Below are 24,222 nucleotides of genomic sequence, written 5' to 3' on the forward strand. Positions count from 1 at the left end.
CCAAAACCAAATTCTCTGCACTATTTACATAGGAAATAGCAGTCTTTAAAGACAAGTGGTGTCTGTGAAGAAGGAAACTGTAGTTGTTAACTGCCTGAGTGTTTTAGACATTCCTTTTCCCTGAAGCGCTTCAAATGAAACCTGCGAAGTCAGCCAGGCTGCCTCGTGGTTTGGTATCAGGAACGTGTCTTGTATCTTAACATGCAGTGTTCAGGCCTTTTGGGGCCCCCAGAGCTGCCGAGAGCTGAGCTAAGAGGAGAGAGAAGGTGCTACAGGAAGGAGGGACCCCCAAAACCTCAGTCACCCCCCTCGTTCCTGCCCCTTCTAAGAAGCCACCTTGATGTCATGGCCAGTCTAACTCCACCTTCCTGGCTTAAAGGGAATAAGAACAGGACCACCATTTTGTGGGGAAAGCAGAACCAATAAGGATAAACAAGATAAGAGATTTCATGGATGAAGGAAGCCCAGGGAGAGCCGATCAGCCCTTCCTCCGCGGGATGGTAACTGCAGCACGTTGACGGAGGAGCTGCCTGTCTGCTGGTGTCGGCCCACCCCGGCTTGAGAGGGTAGCATCCAGCTCTCCAGCACCCAGGGGAACCCCACCTGGAGTGGTGCTCTGGGACCCGGACTCTGCAAGTTAAGGGGAAACCAGAGCACACATCAGGATCGTCCCTGGTGGTGAGGAGAATAGAACACCTGTCACCTGCGGAGCGGGGGATGTTTACTCTGGAAAGAGAAGATTCTGAGGTCAAAGAAAGCCATCTTCCAATACAAGAATTTCTGTGTAAGAAGGTTTTAACCTAACCTATCTGACCCCAAAAGAAAGAATAATGTCCAAGTGCGTGGAAGATTCTGGAAGCCGACTCCTGATGCGTGATGAGGAAGATCTTTCCAGCAATCGGTAATGCCTAACAGTGGAGTGGGCTCACCTGCACAGGACGTGTGTGTGAAACCATGTGGGACAGATGTTTCTGAGATATCAAAGTGTCAGTTCTGATGTCCTCTGAGGTCCCTCTATCCAGAGGTTCTACAAGTTCATGATTCTGGGTCAAAGCAGATCTCCTGCCGCTGTGGCCAATATACGCAGGTGGGCAGCAGGGCACTGAGGAGGACCGAGGCCAGTGCAGGATGGGGCAGGGAGAGCGAGGAGGGAGAAGGCGGAAGGGAGGGGGGTAAGGAATGTCTTGTGGGTGAGGCTGGCGGCAGGGAGCCACGGCACTGGGGGTCCTGAGCGTTCCCGCTCGTCAGCTCTCTGACTCGAGTATAGTCAACAGCTTACAAGTTAGGAGCCAGCCCAGTCTCACGGATGCTCTAGGGCAAGGCTGGGCGCACTCTGGTTGTGTGGACTCTCCCTTCCTGATCCGCCCGGTCTGCTGCCATTACCCCTGTGACTTGCCTGGAGAACACACAGCCCTCCCCACCTTGAGACAACCTGCTTCCAGTCATCCTGGTCTCAGGTGGGCTCCAGCTTTCCTACGTACGGGGCGCCACTGACCGGAGGCCACATCGTACTTTTTCTCTAAGTCATGTGTCTACCGCCTAAACGCTAGCTTGTTCCTGGGTGGGACTCACAGTTCTAGCTGCCCACCTGTCCTCCGGTGGGGAGAGCTCAGAAGTCAGCCTGGGCACAACTGGCCTTCCTTGGTGCTTCCAGAACATAGCATCTGGGGACAATATTTATTTACATTACAAAAGAACCTGATAAAAGATTGAGAAATACTTCCAACGCTCATTACAATGAATCATCCGATTATATGGATGAAGTGATCGTTCAGCATTGGATCAGATTAGCCTCTCGCCACACTCCTGAGTGTGTAAGCGGCCCCACAAAGGAAGTGGTCGGTGCACAGGAGACCAGACTCAGGTTGTAAGCCTGGAGGTTCCCCTCCGCTCCATCCCCTCCCTCTCTGGGGTTTTTCACTCTCCGCCTGTGCGGCTTTGCTGTAGGGTCTGTCACCTCAGGAGGATGGGTTTTATTGTGGCCGTGCTGTGGGCTTTGCTCCTGTGCTGGTATTTCAATGCAAAAGTGTCAAATGACCAGGCAACCGATTGCCGTAAGTGATCTGAGGTCTTGCCTTCTCCTTATCTGATCATTTACTGTAAGTAATTCACAGTGAGTTTCAACATCACTTCTCCCTGGCAAACGACACTCTTCTTGCCCCTCACCTGGTGCTCTCTTGCTGATGGCATTGAAGATCTGGTGTCTTGAAGTGGACCGTTTCAACGAGTCAAATCCAGGGTGCAGGTGTTTATACAATTTCCTAGTAAGGGGCAGTGAGGACCACCTGGGTCCCTGGAATAGGTGTTTTAGGACCTGGGTCACTTTTTAACTCGCCTCGTCCCACATCACTTCTGGCCAATGCCAGAAGGCAGGGGAGGTTTGGGGACACCCCTGCCTCAGGTCTGACTCATCCTTAGCTGGCTGGCTGACACTGAGGAAGTCCCTAAACCACTCTGACCCTCAAGTGTCCTCTTCTGTAAATAGGGGCACTCACACCTGCCCCATAGGGATGGTCTCTGGATTACAGGAGAGACACGGCTCCTCCAAGGCTCCCTGGAGCAGAATACACGCTCAGCAGACGTGAGTCGCCTTCTTTCCTCCTTTCCTCTCTGTCACGGTCTCTGCCACCTGCCGGTCCTCCTCTGGTTCCCGCCATAGGCACCTGGGATCAGAGAAGAGGCTGGAGGTGGAGGTCAGGGAGTAAGACCGAAGCCCCAGCTGGCCATGCTGGACTCCTGGAAGGAAACATAGACCGCCCCAGTCTCCCCGCGTCAGCCACAGCAATGCACAGACCTCTATTGTGTGATGGGGTGTCACCTCGGGCAGTCAGGAGTCTTGTTCTGGTAGTTCTGGAGGCAAGAACTAGGCCATTAGGTTGAGAGCACGTGGACAGGCATATAGAAGATGAATTTGTCCATCAACAGGGAATGTCGGGCAGTGAAGCTGGCAGCCTCCCAGGTCCAGTGGCTGTGCGTTGAGGATCCTGTCGAGGGATCCACACATTTGACAGAGGTGGGATGAGGTGATACCTGGTCCTGCCGATTGTTTCCAACTGGGGAATAATGTCCAGGGTGCTCAGCAACCTTGTTCAGAGGACAAAATCACACTGCGGAATCGCAGACAGCAACTCTTAAGGCAGTGTCTCGTCTTACGGAGCTATGGGATTATTTTAAGAGACAATGTGATTTGGGGCTAACAAGAGACTGATAAAAAAGAAAAAACCTTAAGAAAAGAGGAACGAGACATCCATTAGGGTCACTGAAAAGCTTCAGCTTATCCCTGGGACTCTCGAGAGAGCAGGCTTTCGTTGGGACTTTTGATGGTATTTTGTTGGGACCACTGGTATTTCTGGCTTGCTGCTTCTCCAGCACCCAGTGTGGGTTGTGAGCAGGAAAACTGCCCACTGTGTCACTCTCTGGGCCCAGAGGTCCCCGCCCAGTCTTCCTTGTCTCCACTCTTCAGTGTGTCCTGGCAATTGTCTTATATGCAGCATGCTGGGGTTTTAGTTGTGCTCAGCGGGAAGAAAAAGGAGAAGGCCATCTATTCCATTTTCCTGGAAATGGAAGTTAAAGGTATGTTTTTCTTGCTTGATATCACCATATCTTTTTGCTAGTTGGCATTATTTATCTGTCCTTCATGTTATTAATGATTTTTCATCTTTATTTGAAAAATCTCTCTGCCTCTAGAGAGCTCCAGAGCAAAGAACCGGAACTCGTCTTCAGATTCAGGGAACCGGCCGTGGCCTCATCTCTCTGGAAATCCTTCCTGTTACCTGCTACCCAAGATGGCTGTGGGACGAGCCACAGCTTTCGGGGGCTGGCGTTTTTAGTCTGTGACAGTTTATTATCTCAGAAGCCAAGACCCCTGCTCACCACGGCCCACACTTGGCCTTGGCCAGTCCTGGTACAGTCAGCAATTTAATCCAGTTCTCATTTATTTTGTTTTGTTTTAGCCCACTGAATAGTCAGCAGGTAGAATTGCATGCATGACTCTGTGCCAGAAATACTCCCCCAGCTCCTGGTTCTATAGAATCTGAACCCATGAACTCAAACTGGGGCTGGGGGGCAGCAGGAGTCCCCCCACGCTGCTACCACCAAGCAGAGAACCTCCAGGAGCCTGATAGAGCCCAGAAGAGGTTGACAAGGTCCCCAGAGGCACCCTGGTTCTTGCTTTTTTAAGAAAACAAAGTTTGCAGCTGCAATGGGGAGGAAGACTTCTGTGGGTCACTACTTTTCAACCCATGCTGTTCTACCCACAGGAAAACAGACCCCAACGGAAAAAAAGAAGAAAACAGGATTAAATTTCTGGTATTTTAATATGCAGATATATCAGCAGGCCACCTTCCTGATGTGACAGCTGCCCACCGCAGTGAGGATCCTTTCCCCACCAGGGAAGATGTTTGCCTGTTTCCCTTGTGTTTGGACGCAGCCAATACCATCCTAAAGAGCCCCTCCACCCCTGACCACAGGCAGAAATGACTAAGACCAAAAAACAGCAGAATGAGACCACTCCTGCCTGCATTGCACTTGACCTACATGTGTGGAGAACATTTTATTCTTGCCTCACAAACAGGTCAAGGGGTTCCAGGGTTCAAAGGCAAGAATGTCAAATTGTCATTCTTTAAAGAGCAGAATTATAAAATCCTGGAAAAATCAAAACAAACAGCCCCAGCACGTACCCCGCGTGCCCTGACTGTTGTTTGTAGAAAAAGCACAACGATAGAATTTGCAAACCATCTTGAATCCAGACAAGAGCTCTGACCGGGAGACCATGATTCGCATCGTACTCGGCAAGCGAGGCCAACATTGTGTGCGTTTCCCCGCGACACCTTAGCTAAAAGGTTGGCTGTGTGAGTGAGATATGAATATATTCATTTCCTGGACACTCAGTTTACTACAGAAGATCAACAGGGCTGTGATACGTGAAAGTGCTCGGATTTCTCCCCGTGTGGCACAGAGGAAGGGTTGTTTGTGGGGCCAGCATGAGGCAGGGACCCCCTCACTGGAGGGATGTTACAATAAATACAGCATCTCGCCCTGTGACTCGCTCGGGGGATCTCGGCGTGGACGGGGAAGTGCATGGCTGGGAGTTGGTCTGACCAGTTAAGGTCTGGACCAAAGGCTGGTCGCTTTCTAAAATAAACTCACCCTTTGACTTTTGGTCGGGGTTGTGCTGAGCTGGGCCCAACCTTGCTCAGTGGCGTCTGAGCAGCGCAGGAGACAGCACTGGGACTTCTCTCCCCAGAATAATGCCGACGATGGACGACATCCTAGAACACATAGGGGAATTCAACTTTTTCCAGAAACAAACATTTCTCTTCCTCGCTCTGCTCTCTGCCGCCTTCACCCCCATCTACGTGGGCATCGTCTTCCTGGCCTTCACCCCGGACCACCGCTGCCGGAGCCCCGGGGTGCCCGAGCTGAGCCGTCGATGCGGCTGGAGCCTGGCCGAGGAGCTCAACTACACGGTGCCGGGCCCCGGGCCCGAGGGCCAGGCCTTCCCCCGCCAGTGCCGCCGCTATGAGGTGGACTGGAACCAGAGCGCCCTCGGCTGCGTGGACCCGCTGGCCGGCCTGGCCGCCAACAGCAGCCTTCTGCCTCTGGGCCCCTGTCGGTACGGCTGGGTGTACGACACGCCCGGCTCCTCCATCGTGACCGAGGTAGGCGATCGTGGGACTTAGGAGGGATGGAGAAAGCAGAGAGTGCAGTTTTTCTTAAGGATGAACCCAGGGAGGGCCAGGTGTGCTCTTTGGACTCAAAGTATCTTATAAAAAATAAACAAACAAACAAATGAATTAATTACATAAAATAAAATCCTAGTTTTCAAGAAAACATACAGTCTCTTATTTGTCTGGAGTTTGAGCAGGTGAGTTTAAGCTTCACATTCTGACAATAATGATTGTAGTGTATGCAAGTCTCAGCGGTAAGAAGCAAGCAAAAGCATCAGAATTCCTGGGAATTATGCCAGGAAAGGGAACATTTTCACGCCTCCTCTTTTTCTGGAGGCCCTGACTTCCCCTCCACTCTGCCATGGTACAGATGGACACCCGACACCTCATGGAACTCACCTGAACGGGTGCCTTACTGTGATACAATGTGCTTTTCTCTCGATGGCTAATTGCTTTCTCTTCAATTTGCTCGAAGTATCCGTATCAAACCATCTGGGGTTGGAGCTTATGCTATGGTACTATTATTTTATTAAAAACTACACTTGGCATTAACATCTAATCATGAGGCCTCTTTTCAATAGATAGAAAGAAAAAATGGAGACTTGCTGTTTTAAAATGTTTTCTTGGAATATAGTTGATCTACAATGTTGTGTGAGTTTCAGGTGTACAGCAAAGTGAATCAGTTATACATATACATATATCCACTCTTTTTTACATTCATTCTTTTCCCATATAGGCCATTATTACAGAGTATTGAGTAGCGTTCCCTGTGCTATACAGTAAGTCCTTATTGGTTGTCTATTTTATGTATAGTAGTGAGACTTGCTTTTATTGGAGACAAAGCAAAATGGGGGGATAAAATTATTCTGCAAATACAAAGAGAGCCAGGTGCCTGGCTTAACTTAAAAGGACCGCTTGGATGACGTGAAGATATTCTGTACAGGCGTTAAGGTAGAAGAGCCATTTGAAGGATCTAAAACGGTCTGATAGTTACATGAAATGTGGAGGAGTGAAGATTTAACACCATAAAAATTTTTTTTTTCTTCTACACTGATTCTTTATTTCCAGCCTCCATTGGCTTAGCATGCCTGTGATTTTTGATTAAACAAAATCATTAAAAAGTAGAAATAGGGCTTCCCTGGTGGCGCAGTGGTTGAGAGTCCGCCTGCCGATGCAGGGGACGCGGGTTCGTGCCCCGGTCTGGGAAGATCCCACATGCCGCGGAGCGGCTGGGCCCGTGAGCCATGGCCGCTGAGCCTGCGCATCCGCAGCCTGTGCTCCGCAACGGGAGAGGCCACAACAGTGAGAGGCCCGCGTACCGCACAAAAAAAAAAAAAAAAAAAAAAAAAAAGTAGAAATAATGTTTAACCAAGTATCTGGGCATCCTGTGATTCAGTCAAGTTGACCCATGAAATTAACCATCACAGGAAGCCACCTGCTTCTTAAGGCCTGGACCCAGAAAATAGCAAAGTATAACTTCCAGCACATTCTGTTGGTCAAGTACCATCAACTTTTAAGAGGCTTTTGCAGCGTGGTTCATCTCATTGTTCATACAGAGATGGGAGACTGAGGCCCAGAGCAGAGAAAAATTTTGCCCAAGGCCACAAAGTGAGAAAGTTCGTCCTTAGCCCTAGAAAGGGGTTTCTCCCGACCTCCAGGCCAGCACCTGTGGCTCCCCAGCATCACCTCCTGTTCCAGGTGAGGACAAAGGTAACAGCCATTAGCAAGATGCTAATTTAAAGAGACACTGAACAGCCTGGCTCCCTTAGGGCAATGCTTGTATGTGTCCACACACCTATTTAATAAAATTACAGAAAGAAATGGTTGGTGCACAAGTAATTACCCAATTTCAGCTCATTTAGCCAAAACAGAGTTCAGCCTGATGACATACTGCCAGATGGAATGCTAAACAGACTGCGGGACAAATCTTCGGGGTTGTGTAAAGAAAACTAACACAAGCAAGAAAAGAGTTGGTTTATTGTCATCCAGTCACATCAGTGCCATGCAAGGAATACCTCCTGAGTTCCCTGGGTTGAGCTGTGTCTAACAGAATTTTGTTTTCTTTCCCTCCCAACCCGGGACACCCCTGGCCCCTCGCAGTTTAACCTAGTGTGTACCAACTCCTGGATGCTGGACCTGTTTCAGTCGGCTGTGAATGTAGGATTTTTTATCGGTTCTGTGGGTATCGGCTACATAGCAGACAGGTAGGTACAGCACAAAAGTGGTGGCATGTAAGCAGTCCAAGGAGAACGCTTGGGTTCACCTGCCCCTGCTTGAATACCCTCCATTCCCAGAGCACACAGGCCACACTTTCCTGAATTGTTGTGACGGTCTTAGATTTCCTTTACAGCTTTGATAAGCATGACCAATGTCTTTATTTTCTAATTCTCTTGGGTCATAGAGGGATGTTTCAACACTGGGCAGCAGTGTTTCCTTGTGGGCTATCCAGAAGCTTAGAGTTAGAAGGGAGAGTGATAGAGGATTTGATCCCTTTTGTAATCCCAATTCTTTCTTTGACCTCATGCCATCCACCTGGTCATGCGTCTTCAGGGCCTCTGAGCTCTGTCCCGTCCTCCGCTTGCCTCTCCTGTGCTGGAACCAGGTAGACTCTCCCTTCTGTTCTTACCTGAGCCTGTGGCGTTGCAGGATTCCTGAACTGGGGCCCTGGGGCCAGATGTAATTATATGTATGGAATCTAAGATATAATTTGGTGAAAGGGAAACAGGGTCTCCACACTGGCAGAGGTAACTATCCACTTCCATACTGTCACGTCCCTGGAGAGAGATTAGGAGAGACCCCTCCACATGGAATGTACAGCAGGTGGTCCTCGTACATGGGTCTGCGTCTCCGGGAGCTAGTTTTCAGTGACTCATACTAATCGACCTGTTCCTATGTCTTTTATTTATCCACTATTTTGTAATCCCAGGTTCACTGTGCTGGAAGTTCCTCATAAGGTGCCTCTTTACTCTGTTGATGATCCATTAGACATTGTTAGGAGTCCCCCAAAGGGAAAGGAACAGAAAAGTTGGCTTTATACTTGATAAGCACCTTAGGTAATTTGGCCATCAGTGCTAATTATTTAATATTCCTAATATTGGCTGTCTATTGAGTATTTCCCATGTTTCAGGCACCGTGTGCAACATTTGGGACAGTTTCCTCCTCTTTAACCATTAGTCACCTAGCGAGATAGTGCCATATAACTCTATAATAAATATACAATCTTCTATAGTTTGTATTATACGCTATAACTATATGTATTTAATTCTGAAATAAGTGGTAAAGTAAATACATGCTATGCTTGTTCCTTCCCCAGCTATATCTTTGATACAGGTAAACCAAAGGCCGTGAGCTTAATCTGAGATATAGACAGAACATTTTCTCTGATGATACTACAGTCTGGATTAAAACTTGCAAGTGCGTTAAAGATTAATAAGGATGGCTGACTCAATCACACCCTCAGGGGCGTCTGAACTGTCACAGCCGGGGCCCCCTGTGGCAGCAGGAGGGAGGGAAGGTGACAGTGAAGGCGCTGGGTCACGAGGCGGCCCCGTGCGTCACATCACTTCTGTAACTGTCTACTCAGCCTCCCTTCAAAGGCTCCTTCCGGGACGCTGTGTGGCAAAGAGGCTTGTGAGGTGCAGAGGAAGGCCGTTCGCTTTTACCTTTATTGCCACAGAACTGGCAATAAGGACGGTGGTTTGGAAATGACCCCTGAAGTCTTGAGAGGTGGCCTGACGAGGGTGGTCGGGAGTCCGCCCTGCCCCCTGCGTGTGGCGGTCTGGACCCCTGGCTCCCGGTTCCCTCTCCACTGGCTCTTCCAACGTAAGGAGCAGATTCTAACACTCAACTCGCCAGCACAGAAGTGAGCGAACAGGGGACTGAGCTTCACAGCTGGTTAAATGAATGAGTTGATTATTCCCATCCCGCTCAGAGTAGGAGACCGGTTATCATCCTCTTCCTGACTTAAAATCCCCGGTCAATTATCCACCTTCTTAGATGACCTCATTATTTTGTTCCTATTGTTGAAATCTCCCATGTAAAGTTGACTACTCATTATTCTTCCCCCCAAAGCTGTGTACATCCCTCTATTTCTTTTTCTTAAACTGTCTGAAGTCTGGTTGGTTGCTGCCCGCTTCTCTTCGGTTTGTGTATGCAGGTAAGGGTGCGTAATAAGACAACCACCCTACGGCTCCAGAAAGGACACTATCTATTGCACGTTTAATGCCTATTACTGAATAATTGTCAGGTTTTATAGAATGGAACAAGAATCTCATGGAAACCCATCTGCTGCTACAGATTAAACCAACACTAAATAAAACAGATTGTCAGCTAGGAGGAATTTAAAATATATTGTTACTGAGCCCAAGCTCACTCTGTTTGCCGCTTGACAGGCCAATAAATCGGACACGAAGCGTTGAGACAAGGAACACGACTTCATTCGGAAAGCCAGCAGACCGAGAAGATGGCGGGCGAGGGTCCCCAGAATAACCATCTTATCGGGGTTTGGATGCCAGTTTCTTTTATAGAACAGAGAGGGGGAGGAGATGGGGAAGTAAAGTAAAAACACCATAAGTTTTGCAAATGTCCCCTGGAATGGCCAGCCTCAGGGAGGGGATGTGTTCATTTCCTCTTCCTTGCAGCCATCGGCAGGTGGACAGGGTCCGGATGTTTCCCTGAACAAAGGCACTTTGGTTTAACATTCAGGCAGAGGGGCAGGGTTCCCTGAGGCAGGCCATTATGTATAGACAGGATCCTTTTAGTGGACAAAAACAGCAGAAAGCAAAGGTTAAAGTAGAAGAAACAGATCCAACATGTAGTCAGACCTGGTTCTCTCCTGTAGCAATATGACCTAATAGCTGATGAAGGTGTCTTTTAGAAGAAAGCCAGGAGCACATTATGAGCAGGTTATAATAAGAATACCAAGCCTTACACCAAGTCAACTTTCAGAAGGTCATCTCTGCAAGTAGAAGGAGGGAGAGATGGGGGATATATGCTAGAGATTTTGAAAGTAAACCTTTTGTAAGATGTCTAATTTGTTTCATCATTCAAACCTCCTAAAGAATGATTTTCAGAATCACCTGACTCCAAAACAGTAATCTCTCACCAATTCAAGGTTTTTTTACTCTAATGGTCAGTAATTTAGTGTCAGGCTTGTAAATGTTTAACAACTGACTCTCTGAAGGAAAAAGCCTCAGTTTGCAGGGTTTGTTGATCTCCGTGTTGTCAAGGCTCCCACGGTGGTCCATTTCAAGCTACCAAAGTGAGGTCACTGAACACAGAGTTGGCTAGAAAGATGCGCCATTCTATGGTATTTCCACCATACAACTACAACAGGTAGACATAAAAAACTTCCTGAGCATAGACAATGGTCAAACACAGTAAAATAATTAGGAAGAGATAAGTTTTGCATATTTATTACACGTGCTTTTAACATAATTTACTTTATTGTAAGTGTGTGCTTTCATTTTTAATAATGGCTGTGTTTAACAGTCAGCTCACAAGTTTTCTGAAAGTCTATCAATCAGCTCGCAGGAGCCAGAACTGCACTGCCCAGATTTCACAGCGGAACGAGATCAAGGCAGAATCAAAGTCCCAGCGGGTCGCAGTCAAACTTACTCAACTCTGTGGAATCTTTCAAAACTAGCTCTCCCCTACCTACTATGCGCCAGTCATTTTACTGGGCATCCCTGTGTGTTACATTTCACTTAGGATCATAACAGCCTTTGAAAGGAGAGTGGATTATCCCGTTTGCAGATGAGGAAACGGAGGCTCAGTGAAATGAAAGCAGTGCTTCCCAAATGGTAACGTCCATAGTAACCACCTGGGGGTTTTGTTAGAATTATGATTCTGATCCAGTGGGTCTGGAGTGGGCCTGAGAGTCTGCATTTCTAACCACTCGACGGTGATGCTGAGAGCCCCAGACCTCAGTCTCAGTAGCAGGTAACTAAAGGACTTCTGAAGCCAGCAGTCCTGGAGTTCACCCCATTCTCTTTTATTTGCTCTTCGTCTTTCATTTAACCACTTAAGTGGTTCTGTTGTGGGAGGGTAGGAAGGGGGGGAAGGTTCTCGAACCACTCTCCCAAATCTCCAAAATTTCTTCCAGCCCTGCCTCAGTGTGTTTTTAATTTAATTTAATTTAATTTATTTATTTATTTATTTTTGGCTGTGTTGGGTCTTTGTTGCTGCGCACAGGCTTTCTCTAGTTGCGGCGAGCAGGGGCTCCTCTTCGTTGTGGTGCACGGGCTTCTCATTGCGGTGGCTTCTCTCGTTGCGGAGCACGGGCTGTAGGTGTGGGGCTTCAGTAGTTGTGGCACACGGGCTCAGTAGTTGTGGCTTGCGGGCTCTAGAGCACAGGCTCAGTAGTTGTGATGCACGGGCTTAGTTGCTCCTCACATGTGGGATCTTCCCGGACCAGGGTTCGAACCCGTGTCCCCTGCATTGGCAAGCGAATTCTTAACGACTGCGCCACCAGGGAAGTCCCTGCCTTATTGTTTTAATAGCACTGTGTCTTTATGTGAACATGTCCCCTAGAGAAGCTGCTCTGCATTGGTAGATTTGATTCTCTGAAGGCTTCCACGCACTGAGTTTCAGATGGTGAATGTTCCCTCTCATCCACCATGGGATTTTGTCCATATACTGGAACATGATTATGGTGCTTTGGGATTTGACTGAGTCAACTTTGGAAGTTGAAGAATTATCACTCCAGCACATACTTATAAATTCTTTGAGGGTAAAGGGAGAGGTTCAGGAAGAAAGGCTAAAACATTGTGCTGATATGACTTTGGAAGGCTGTGGATAAAAGTCCAGGGGGTACATGTTTACAGTGGGGAACCACTGACTGAGAATTTTACAATGATGTGGTCAAAACAGGGTTTTAAGAAGTTTAGCAGTTTCCATTAATTACTAATGAGACTGCTTGATCTTTAAATTTCAGATTTAGAGCATTAATAATCCCAAGTAATTGTTAACAATGTTGGGGATTCTTTTCAAGTGGTCAGTTAGCATTGAAATGGTCACTAGAGCACAAATTGCCTAAAGGAAGAGCGGCAATTAACAAATGTCCAGCCGCATCAAACGTGCACTGCTAATGACGTGGCAGCGCTACTGACCTGCAGTTTGAAGTGGATAAACAAACAAAAATGAAAGAAAACATCGCTTTGCATGAAGAATTTTTAAAATATCCACTAACAGCTAGTTAGGGCGTCTTTTAGAACAAAACCAAGAGGACATGAAGAAATGTGGAAAAAAAGAGACTGAACTTCAAGTCAGCTTTCTGAGAGGCAGCTTCGCAAAGGGAGGGAGGGAGGGAGGGAGGGAGGAGGGCTGGGTGCGAAGCTCTTTAGGTGTAATACCGCACTGAATCCCCTGGTCAGGCTGGGTCAGATAGCTCTTCTCCAGATGAAGAAACAGAAAGGCCGCATAACTCGCCCGACATCCCAGTCAGCGGTAAGGCCGAGGTTAAACCCAGGTTCCCACGATTCCGTCTACTCTGTGCACTGAGACACTCCCCAGGTCCCTAAACCGATGGGACCCAAGTCTCAAATAAAATGTGCGGGAGCAATCCTGCTAAGGTACTCCATGGCAAAGGCCTATGGGATGGCAACAGGTGAGATGATGACAGCGCCACACAAAAGACCGTTGCCATGGAGACACACAAATACCATGAAGTCCAAAGGCAGTGTTGAAAATGGATGGGGAAATACATTGAACACGGAATTTTGTTTTTTCTAAAGCAAAAGCTCCTCAGTGGGCAGCTAGTTGAGACTGTTGGTGCAAAGGCCCAGCTCATGTGAAGACAGAAGCCCTAGACGGGCCCTTGGGGCATTCAGCGCTAGGTGGCCTGAAGAATCACCCCCTCCCCACGTACCCTCCACAGTGGGGGGGCTGAGAGGTGCTCCAGCCCAGGGTGAATGGGCCTCACTGGGCTTCAAGTTTATACATAGTGTCCTGGTGCAAAGTCCTGATGGAACTGACCTGAAGCCAGGGATTCTCTTGGTGGGTATCCGTCTGTACCTCCTGAATGTCCATCATTCAGAGATAACCTCCACTTTAGTTTAGAGTTCCATAACTTCCGTGAATTTTCTACAACCCTCATGAATCTAATCTAATTCCATTCCCTCTCTTTGTTTTCTCCTTGCAGGTTTGGCCGTAAGCTCTGCCTCTTGATTACAATCCTCATAAATGCTTCATCTGGAGTTCTCATGGCTATTTCCCCAAACTATACATGGATGCTAATTTTTCGCTTGATCCAAGGACTGGTCAGCAAGGCAGGCTGGTTAATAGGGTACATCCTGAGTAAGAACGCTTGTGATTCTAGCTGTGGGGGACACTGCTGGCAAAACATAGTCAGTCACGTGAGGGTAGCTGCCCAGGAAAATGGACTCAGCTTCAAGACAATGTTGAAAGATTCTTTTTCTGTATCAAAAGAATTTCTGAAATCTTTTCAGTAAACTCATTCTGCATTCCTCCTAGAAAGAAAACAATGAAGCAGGAATGAGAGTAAACATCATGCCATCCAAACTCTTATATAACTCTTCAGGAATTTTTGTTTTCTGTGCCCTGGGGTGTACCATAGAGAGGAAATCTAGCCCACCAGGCTTTACAGAGAGAAAATTCATTGATGAGAATATATTAGATTTATAAGGGGCTTTATTAATTGGGGTACATCCATTCTAGCAAACCACGGTTATGCTCGATGTATATGCAAGGAAACCAAGGATAGAAGTACTGTGGTCAATCCCGGTTCCTCAGCGAGCCATTTGTAGGACCAGGAATATCATTTACATCCTACTCATTAGGAACCAGGGTTATGCTTAAGTTCCATGGATTATAAGAGAATATTTGAATTATAACAGCAGAGCATCTGTAAATTAATATTAAGGAGAATTATCACCATAATTAGATCTTGGGAATTCACTCCATCCTTGCTTGCCCTTCTGCTACATTCAAATAGCAACCACACCAAGGGAAATGGACACTGAAATTAAAAGAATATTAATCAACCTTTCATTTCACACAGGAGAACTAGAATATGTGTGCTTAAAATTTGACCCAGTAAAGTTAATTTGGGGGATTCTATGAGATGAAGAGGAGATGGTGCCTAACACTCTCAGGTGCCTGTCATGGTCGTCACCTGATCTATGTCTGGGCAACAAAGGAGTTAATGTACGCAGTTATTCGATGAGAAATTTGGTTTCTCATACACGTGACATGGAGAAATTTGAATTTAAGTTTCATCCTCCCATTAATTTCTTCTCCAGTCCCTCTGGATGTCCTTAAGGTGCACCTGTCATTCACCCTGCTACCCCAAGGTGCACCTGTCATTCACCTGCTACCCCAAGACCTCATCCATGACCCCAACCACTTTGAAAGACAGACATTTCTATTTATTAAGCATGTACATCATTTTGTCTGTCTTTTTTAAAATGCTTTCAGATAATTCACAGTGATTTATAGAAATAATTTTCGAGTGCACTTCTATTTGGTTTACAAATAGTTGAAGTCTTTCACATGATTACCAAACATTTAAAGCAAAACTCTGTGGTTCATGGAATATCTAGAATCTCAATTCTAGAATGTCTGTAATATAAAAATGACTATTTTGTAAATCCGTGTATCCCAGACTTCATACTCCTGCCATGCTGTAGTCATGGGATCGGATAAGGCTGTTTACTATACCATGTGCCATGTTATGCTCATATACCAGCTCCTGGAAAATAAAAAGCCTGATTCATAGTGTTTTCCAATTTCTAAGTTGTAAATACTCCCACCATGACTGCTTTTAAGATACCAATGGGTTAAAAACCAGCTTGCAAAATTCCTGAAAATTTAAAAATCAGTTCTTGTAAGCCAGTACTAGCTGACTCCAGTCAGCTTGGAACCCCACCACCAGGTTTCCAAGCCATTTAAACACATTAACAGGATTGCCAAGAAAATGTTTAACTCATGTAAGAGGGCAAGTTATATTGAGCTATTCATTTACGTGAAAATCATCTCTGCTCTAAAGTCAATGTTTACCCCATGTAATATGGGATTATAAGATTTTACATTAATTAACACAACAGCAGTAATTATAATAAAATAGGTCCCAAAGAACATTTAAAAGTTTTCAGAGAGCTGTATAGAAAATTCTAGAACTTGGACTACTTTTTGTGTTGGCATTCTAGTTTCCCCATAGTTAGACAGCCAACTCCCTGTTGTACTGACTTGCGTTGACCCTTTGGGTTGTCTCTGCAGTTACAGAATTTGTTGGGCTGAGCTACCGGAGAACAGTGGGGATTCTTTACCAAGTGGCCTTCACGGTTGGGCTCCTGGTGCTTGCTGGGGTGGCATACGTACTTCCGCACTGGAGGTGGCTGCAGTTCACAGTGACTCTGCCCAACTTCTGCTTCTTGCTCTATTACTGGTAAGTCCCTGTGGAACCAAGAGGAGATAGACTGAAATATTTCATTTAGCTAAAAAGACTGTCTTCCCCAATGCACGCCATCCTTCGAATCTAAGATATCCTTCACTCTTCTGTTTCACAGGAAACCCAGGTCCGTGTTTCAGGGATAAAAATCATAAGCTTTAATCTGTCTTCCCCTCTGGAAATCAGATGTTCTTTCACTTTGAACTTAAGAGTTTTATGACTTGGATCTCACATTTTTCACTTTATTTTTGTGGTGTTTAAAGTAGCTTCCAGTAGCCATGATACCCTTTAAAGAGACTGACAATACTATTGTTCTGATTCTGCCCCTCCTCAGAAGAAACTTCAGGATAGAGAAGGGGAAGTATGGCACTTCTGTCACCACTTCCAATACCATGCCCAAAGCAGACATCCCCAATCAATCACAGCAGTCTTTATCCCAGATAAGGCCAACATGGAACCCCAGAGAGACCATACCAATCAACCAGAGTTACCAGGGCAAGTGAAATATGTTTGTCACCCCTGCCCAAGGGAAACATGGAACACAGTAAAAACAGAAGAAACTATCAGAAACTCCTAATGCAAGCTTACCTGAGATAAAGCAAGAGGGATGCTAGATTATCAACCACATCTCTCTCCTATGAAAAAACCCACCTATTTAGCTCCTGGACATATCTACCTGTTCTTCCCATAGCTGTCTTGTCTAAGAATTAAACATCTCAACCCTTCCCAGGAAGCCTATTTCTCCTCCAAAAGCCGTTAAAACTCTGAGAGTGATCCTTAGTTTCATCCCTATATCCTTTCTACCCCCTTTATGTCTCTGAAACCATCCCTCTTTTCCCCTGTTCTCATTAGGAATCCATTATGTCTTGCCTGGATTTCTGGGTAGACTCATAACTGGTCTCTTTGGCATCAGCTTTCCCATCCTCTAATCCATGTTTCACGCCGCATTGTAAAACTCCAGGCCCACCCCGTTACTCTCCTGCTTAAACATCTTTCAGTAGTTTGATCCCCTTCAGAATAAAGACCTAGTGCTTTAGCATGACACAGAAAGCCCACTTATTATCCACGTTCTGACTCTTTCTGAAGCACTTCTTGCCACTTTCACTCAATAGAGTCAAATTTAATTTTCTTACAATTCTACAAGCTCCACAGAAGAGTAGAAAATAGGTATTTGGGGTGTTTTGTTTTCTTCAGATAAATATTCAGAAGTGGGATTTCTGGATCATACAGTAGTTCTAATTTTTTTAGGGAACCTCCATACTGTTCTCCGTAGTGGCCACACCCATTTACATTCCCACCAATAGTGCACGAGGATTCCCTTTTCTCTACATCCTTGCCAACACTTATTTCTTGTCTTTTTGATAACAGCCATTCTGACAGGTGTGAGGTGATATCTTGTAGTTTTGATTTGCTTTTCCCTGATGATTAGTGATGTTGAGCATCTTTTCATGTGTTTGTTGGCCATCTGTATGTCTTCTTTGGAAAAATGTCTATTCAGATACTCTGCCCATTTTTAAATTGAATTGCTTGGTTTTCTGCTATTGGATTGCATGAGTTCTTTATATATTTTGGATATTAACCCTCTATCAGATACATGGTTTGCAAATATTCTCTCCCGTTCAGTAGGCTGCTTTTTCATTTTGTGGATGGTTCCCTTGGCTGTGTAGCCCCTGCACAGTTTTATTTCCTTTGTAGATCCAACCAAACCTCACTGTGTACGATCCCTCACAGAAATCTGCTGTGACCCCTGGGGGTGGGTGTTCAGTAAGATTTTCCCTCCACTTAACAGCATTGATGACACTTTTTCTGTGCCCTAGGTGTGTACCTGAGTCTCCTAGGTGGTTGATCTCCCAGAACAAAGACGCTAAAGCCATGAAAATCATTAAGCACATAGCAAAGAAAAATGGAAAATCTCTGCCTACCTCTCTTCAGGTGAGCCAGCAGCTGAAGTATCAAATGAGGGAACAGTGAAAAGGAAGATTTGGGAAAACCGTTCATGGTCTCAATGGGGAGTGGCGGAAGCGGCCCACCCACCACGTGCAACAGGACATTTCTGTTGTACTAAGATTTGTGGTTCCCTGGTAGAATATTTTAAACAGATGGAAAACAAAACTAAAGGAAGCCAAAAGCCTTTTAAAAGTCAAATGAGGCGCTTCTATCTTGTTCATCTCTCGACCATGTTGCCCCTTAGGCCCCGGTACTCGAAGTCTTGTTTGCCTGTGTGTCCATCAACATCCTCAGGGAGGGAGGTTTTCCCCAGAGGGAAGATTCTTCAAACACAAATAATTTCTTAGAATTTTTCAAATGTTGGATAGAAGTTACCCCAAAATATTTTAAGCAACCCCTGCCTTCCTGAATAGAACAAATGACTGAAGTGTTCATTTTCTCTGCATTTAGTGTTTCGCCTTTAGCGGACCTCATCACGTTTAATTTAAATCTTTCCATCTGACAAGGCTTGGAAAAGAGAATATCAAGCTTATTAGGAATTTATACTGAAATAAGAGTAAGTCATTTCTGATGAGGCTCTAAGATGAGTGACCTGTAAGAATTTGAGATTGACGTGGCATTTAGAGTGAGGATGTGGGAGCTCAGAGCTCTTTTTTCTTCATTTCCTCTCTGGTTTCTGGGTGTTTGGAATATGTATTTTTTCCCAAGAATGACAGGCATAGCCCTGATTCTTGGATTTCAGATCCTCTCAGAAACTGGCCAGGGAATAAGGCACATGTGGGTCACTGTCTCGCTCAAGGTCAGAGTTCACGTGAGGGTGGTAAGTCTGGTCACTGCTGGTCTCCTGGAGACTTCTTCCCCTCCTTCCTGGGTCTTTCACACAACATCACGTGTTGCTCCAGGAAGGAGACAGAGGGGAGTGGGTCTCACAAGGTTCTGCTTCCTGAACCCTGGAGATGAAATGTCCCCTCCACCACCTACTGTGTCACCTAGAGTAGGGCTTCTCAATTCTGTGCACGGGATCGCCTGGGGACCTTGTGAACATGCAGATTCAGGTTCCATCTGTCTGGGCTGGGGCCTGAGATCTTTCATTCTAACGAGCTCCTGGTGATTCCATTGTTAGACTGAGTGCCAGGGTCCCAGATCACTCTCCTGACCTTTGGGCCACACACCAGTCCAGGTGTGCAGAGAGGGCGTGTCAATGCCCTCAGCCCTCAGGGCCACTGGGCTGGGCCTTGATTTTACTCCACCCACTTTGCCAGCAGTATCCCTTTATATACGTGCCTGAGTTACCTCACTTCTCTGTAGCCCAGCTTCCTCTTCTGTGAAATGGGGTGAAAAACGTAGACCTAACTTGTAGGGTAGTTGTAATGATTAAACAAGCTAATGTGCGTGGAGGGCTTAGCTAGTCCTGGGCACGTTAAAAGCACTCAGCAAGTGTAAGGCATTATGTTCCCTGGATGACCCTGGGACGCCATCATGAAATATACAAAGCTGTTCCTATTTCTTCTATTCTTAGAGCCTCGGATCTGATGAGGAAGTTGGCGAGAAGTTGAATCCTTCATTTCTCGACTTGGTCAGAACCCCTCAGATAAGGAAACACACTTTGATCTTGATGTACAACTGGTAAAGATTATTTTTCACTTTAAAATCCCTCCAAATTCTTTTAATCTGAATCATCCACATAAAGGGAGGGACCAAGAGTACCTTCAAAACATAGCCTGGGGGCTTCCCTGGTGGCGCAGTGGTTGAGAGTCCGCCTGCCGATGCAGGGGACGCGGGTTCGTGCCCCGGTCCGGGAAGATCCCACATGCCGCGGGGCGGCTGGGCCCGTGAGCCATGGCCGCTGAGCCTGCGCGTCCGGAGCCTGTGCTCCGCAACGGGAGAGGCCACAGCAGTGAGAGGCCCGCGTACCGCAAAAAAAAAAACACAGCCTGGGTCTAGTTAGCATCAACAGTGGTTTGCAAGTAGTCTCATTTATAGGTGGTTTTCCTGAAATCATTTTTCTCAGGCAGATGTTGAAATCGGCTTACAGTCCCAACGCATAGATCACTACATTCTCAACCTTGGCTTTCCCTTAAGAATCACCTGGGAGATAGTAAAATGCCAAGGCCAGACCCCTCCCCGACAAGGATATGGATTTAATTGGTCGAGGGAAGGGCCCAGGAACCAATACTTTCAAAATCCTCCAGGTGATTCTAATATATAGCCAAACTGAGAACTATTGGTATAGATTAATTTTTTTCAATTGAAGTATAATTGATTTACAATATCGTGTTAGTTTCAGGTGTACAGCACAGCAATTCAGATATATATATGTGTATATATGTACATGTATATATTCTTCTTCAGATTCTCTTCCCTTATAGGTTATTACAAAATATTGAGTACAGTTCCCTGTGCTATACAGTAGGTCCTTGTGGTATAGATTAATTGATGATGAGTGTACATCTCTCCTGATTGTACAAGACCTTTTATTTTTCTTTTCTACCTGGAGAAAATAAATGAGTAAACTTCCCGAAAAAGAATAAACCACAGGAACAGATGAACCGGTTTGCAGGGCAGAAATAGAGACACAGATGTAGAGGACAAATGTATGGATATCAAGGGGGGAAAGTGGCAGGGGGTGGTGGTGGTGTGATGAATTGGGAGATTGGGATTGACATATATGCACTAATATGTATAAAATGGATAACTCATAAGAACCTGCTGTATAAAAAAATAAAACAAAGTTCAAAAATTAAAAAAAAAAAAAAACGAATAAACCACAGGAATAATCCACTGGCTCCACAATCCACTAGCAAGCCTGAGCGTCCTCACCGCCTGCAGGCTGCCCCAGAGCCCTGTGCCGTGGGCCCTGCAACAGCCTCCTTTGCTGCAGCAGGCTTCCCTCCACCGGGCGGCATCGCTGGGACGACTCACATCAGCTAAAGGAAGCGTCACGGTCACTGACAAAAGCTAAGCTCATCAGGAATTAATCTAGCAACCTTCACAGTATTGCATGTAAAACGCATCAGGGAAATTTGGCTGCATTATCCTTTCTTTTTCTGAGTAATTGTGATTCTTGCTAATCATCCTCATATTTTCCATTACAGACAACGAACATTTTTAGCCAACAAAACTAGATCAAAATGTTGCTGTATCACGTCAGAAGATGTATCATCCAAAGTGGGCCTGTACCCATTTGGGAATTTGGTACCCATTTGGTCTCCTGGGTTCCTAATATTTGGATTAAGTAGTCAATCCCTGCGATTTCGACTGCATTAGAAGGCCACAAAGAGAAAAAAATAATTAACAACCACTAAGAGCTCGATACAGTTTACTAAATAAATCACTCTAGTAAGACATTTCTTCTTGCCTTTCAATTTGGTCAAGGAATGTTAGCCTAATTCTCCCCCTTTCCTGGTTCTGGGGTCACAGCCAGCCCCCGCAGTGGGTCAGATGGTGTTAAAGCAATGGAAGAGAGGGAAAAGCAATAATAAGAGGACAAAAACAGGTGACCTACGATCAACCTTTCAGGGACCTGCTCCTGGCGCCCGGCTTGACCTGAGCTCTCCTCTTTGCTCAGGTTCACGAGCTCTGTCCTCTACCAGGGTCTCATCATGTACATGGGCCTCGCCGGGAGCAACATCTACCTGGACTTCCTCTACTCTGCCCTGGTCGAATTCCCGGCCGCCCTTATCATCCTCGTCACGATTGACCGCGTGGGTCGCCGTCATCCATGGGCGGCATCAAATATGGTGGCAGGGGCAGCCTGTTTGGCCTCGGTTTTTATCCCTGAGGGTAAGTGTCAGGCCAAGCTGGGGTCTTGTCTTCCAAGGCCCTGAGAAGAGGGGGTATTACAGCCCTTTGAGAGAAAGACCCTGTCATTTAACATCCAAGTCAATTTGGAAAGAATGAACAAAATATCTGGGACCTTCCTGAGTGAACTCTTGTGGCAACTCTGCCTTTAAGAACAGTGGCACCCAGTGGTTGCCTGATGTAATATAATAACACCCAGTGGTTCTTCGATGTAATATAACAAGAGAGGCTAGGAGGACCCATGCCACAGGCCATCGAGCTGGCCCAGAGCAGGGGTTAGAAGACCACAGAGAGAAAAATGCTATTTTGGGGGGGTGTATGCTATTTCTTTTGGGTGACTTCTATAGACTAAAGTTGGTGCAACTTTGGAAGCTGGTATAATTGTGTTGTCATTAATGACTGGGATCTAAAGTGAAGAGAGCATCAGAATTGTGTCTGAGGCTAAAACAAACAGACATGGGGACTTTTGCTGAATTGTCCTGAGTCTATAGAAGAACCGATTGCGCATTCTTGTCTCATTCTGGAGGGGGCACTTTCTCCTTGCAAACGCCCCTGGGGCACTGTTGGGAGACCAGGGAGTGAGCGCAGCATGTGTCAGCGGTGTGCTTTCCCCTTCAGATCTACGCTGGCTAAGAGTTACCGTCGTATGCTTGGGTAGAATGGGGATTACAATGGCCTATGAAATGGTCTGCCTGGTCAATGCGGAACTGTACCCCACATGCATCAGGTGAGCCCATTTCCTTCAGCATGAAGAAAGCAGCTGGGACATTTGTTTACTGGTGAGAACGACCACAGGTGCCGGCAGAGGACACCGTACTTTTTTCTTCAATTTATTTTATTGAAGCACAGTTGATTTACAATGTTATGTTAACTTCTGCTGTACAACAAAGTGATTCAGTCATTTTATATATAGATATAGATATAGATATAGATATAGATATAGATATATACACATACATACACACATTCTTTTTCATATTCTTTTCCTTTATGGTTTATCATAGGATATTGAATCTAGTTCCCTGTGTCCCTGTGCTATACAGTAGGACCTTGTTGTTTCTCCATCCTATATATACTAGCTTGCATCTGCTAATCCCAAACTCCCAATCCAGCCCTCTCCTGCCACCCCCTCCCCCTTGGCAACTACAAGTCTGTTCTCTATGTCTGCGAGTCTTTTTCTGTTTTGTAGATAAGTTGATTTGTGTCGTAGTTTAGATTCCACGTATAAGTGATGTCATATGGTATTTATCTTCCTCTTTCTGACTTACTTAGTATGATCATCTCTAGGGAGGCAGCTTACCTTTCAAAATGCAGGGTAAGAGAGGTTGACGCCATTTCAAGGCAGTATGCAGGTCACACCTCACACTTACAGGATAGGGCAAAACCCAGAAACCATGTGATGAGAACAGAAGCTATTGAATTGCCAGAGACGGATGACCAAACGTCAACAGGAGGGAGAGTAGCCCAAGCAGGACCATAGAACAGAGCAGGGGAGACAGTGATGAAATTAAAACATGAAAATTGTCCCCAACACTAGTTAAAAATCTTCAAGAAAGTTCATATAAAACAAGTACAACATGGGCTTCCCTGGTGGCGCAGCGGTTGAGAGTCCGCCTGCCGATGCAGGGGACACGGGTTCGTGCCCCGGTCCGGGAAGATCCCACATGCCGCGGAGCGGCTGCGCCCGTGAGCCATGGCCACTGAGCCTGCGCGACCGGAGCCGGGAGATGCCACAACAGTGAGAGGCCCGCGTACTGCAAAAAACAAACAAACAAAAAAAAAACAAGTGCAACAGAATATGAATGGAATTATGTACCATGTATCATTTATGTGCATTGACAATAACATGTACACTTTCAGTTCACACACACATTTTGATGATGTGGGGAAGTATTTATCTGGAGGGTGGGGGTGGGAGATAACCACTGTCCTCTGATAAGTCAAAGGATGCATCCGTGTCCTGTGTTTCAGGAACCTTGGGGTCCTCGTCTGCTCTTCCATGTGTGACATCGGGGGCATCATCACGCCGTTCCTGGTCTACCGGCTCACCAGCATCTGGCATGAGCTTCCACTGGTGGTTTTCGGTAAGAAATCCTCAGAGGTGTCTTTGAATGAAAACTTATTTTTAAGAGACCTCCATGTTTCTACCTCGAAACAAGTGCTATGTTTGCAAGTGACTACTAAGTATGACTAGTCATTGGTACTACCAGTAGTGTAGTAATACTAGTATTACTAATAGTATTAGCAGCTGCCAGCACTCAAGTCTGGGAGCCCACGAGGACTTACGCCCATAGTCAAGGGAGAGTGAGGTGGAGTTTCCCCTGAAGAAGACCCTTCTCTCCTCACTGGTTTCCACCCCTTTGTCCAAGAGCTCACTCTTTCCGCCTCCTCTATGCC

The 24,222-nt window shown here is 46.2% G+C and overlaps 1 protein-coding gene across 1 annotated transcript in view; it reads left to right on the top strand.

Annotated features, from left to right (window-relative positions):
* The first annotated feature begins 5,249 nt into the window (after positions 1-5,249).
* Positions 5,250-24,222, top strand: part of LOC132437210 (solute carrier family 22 member 2) — a 31,095-nt gene continuing 12,122 nt past the window's right edge. The window contains exons 1-9 of the mRNA XM_060030473.1: positions 5,250-5,660; positions 7,770-7,873; positions 13,810-13,964; positions 15,906-16,074; positions 17,895-18,009; positions 19,544-19,650; positions 21,593-21,807; positions 22,444-22,552; positions 23,797-23,909. Of these exons, the coding sequence (XP_059886456.1) occupies positions 5,250-5,660; positions 7,770-7,873; positions 13,810-13,964; positions 15,906-16,074; positions 17,895-18,009; positions 19,544-19,650; positions 21,593-21,807; positions 22,444-22,552; positions 23,797-23,909 (1,498 nt within the window). The remainder of the gene's footprint in view (positions 5,661-7,769; positions 7,874-13,809; positions 13,965-15,905; positions 16,075-17,894; positions 18,010-19,543; positions 19,651-21,592; positions 21,808-22,443; positions 22,553-23,796; positions 23,910-24,222) is intronic.

Source organism: Delphinus delphis, chromosome 14, assembly GCF_949987515.2.
Source record: "Delphinus delphis chromosome 14, mDelDel1.2, whole genome shotgun sequence".
Classification (NCBI taxonomy): domain Eukaryota; kingdom Metazoa; phylum Chordata; class Mammalia; order Artiodactyla; family Delphinidae; genus Delphinus; species Delphinus delphis.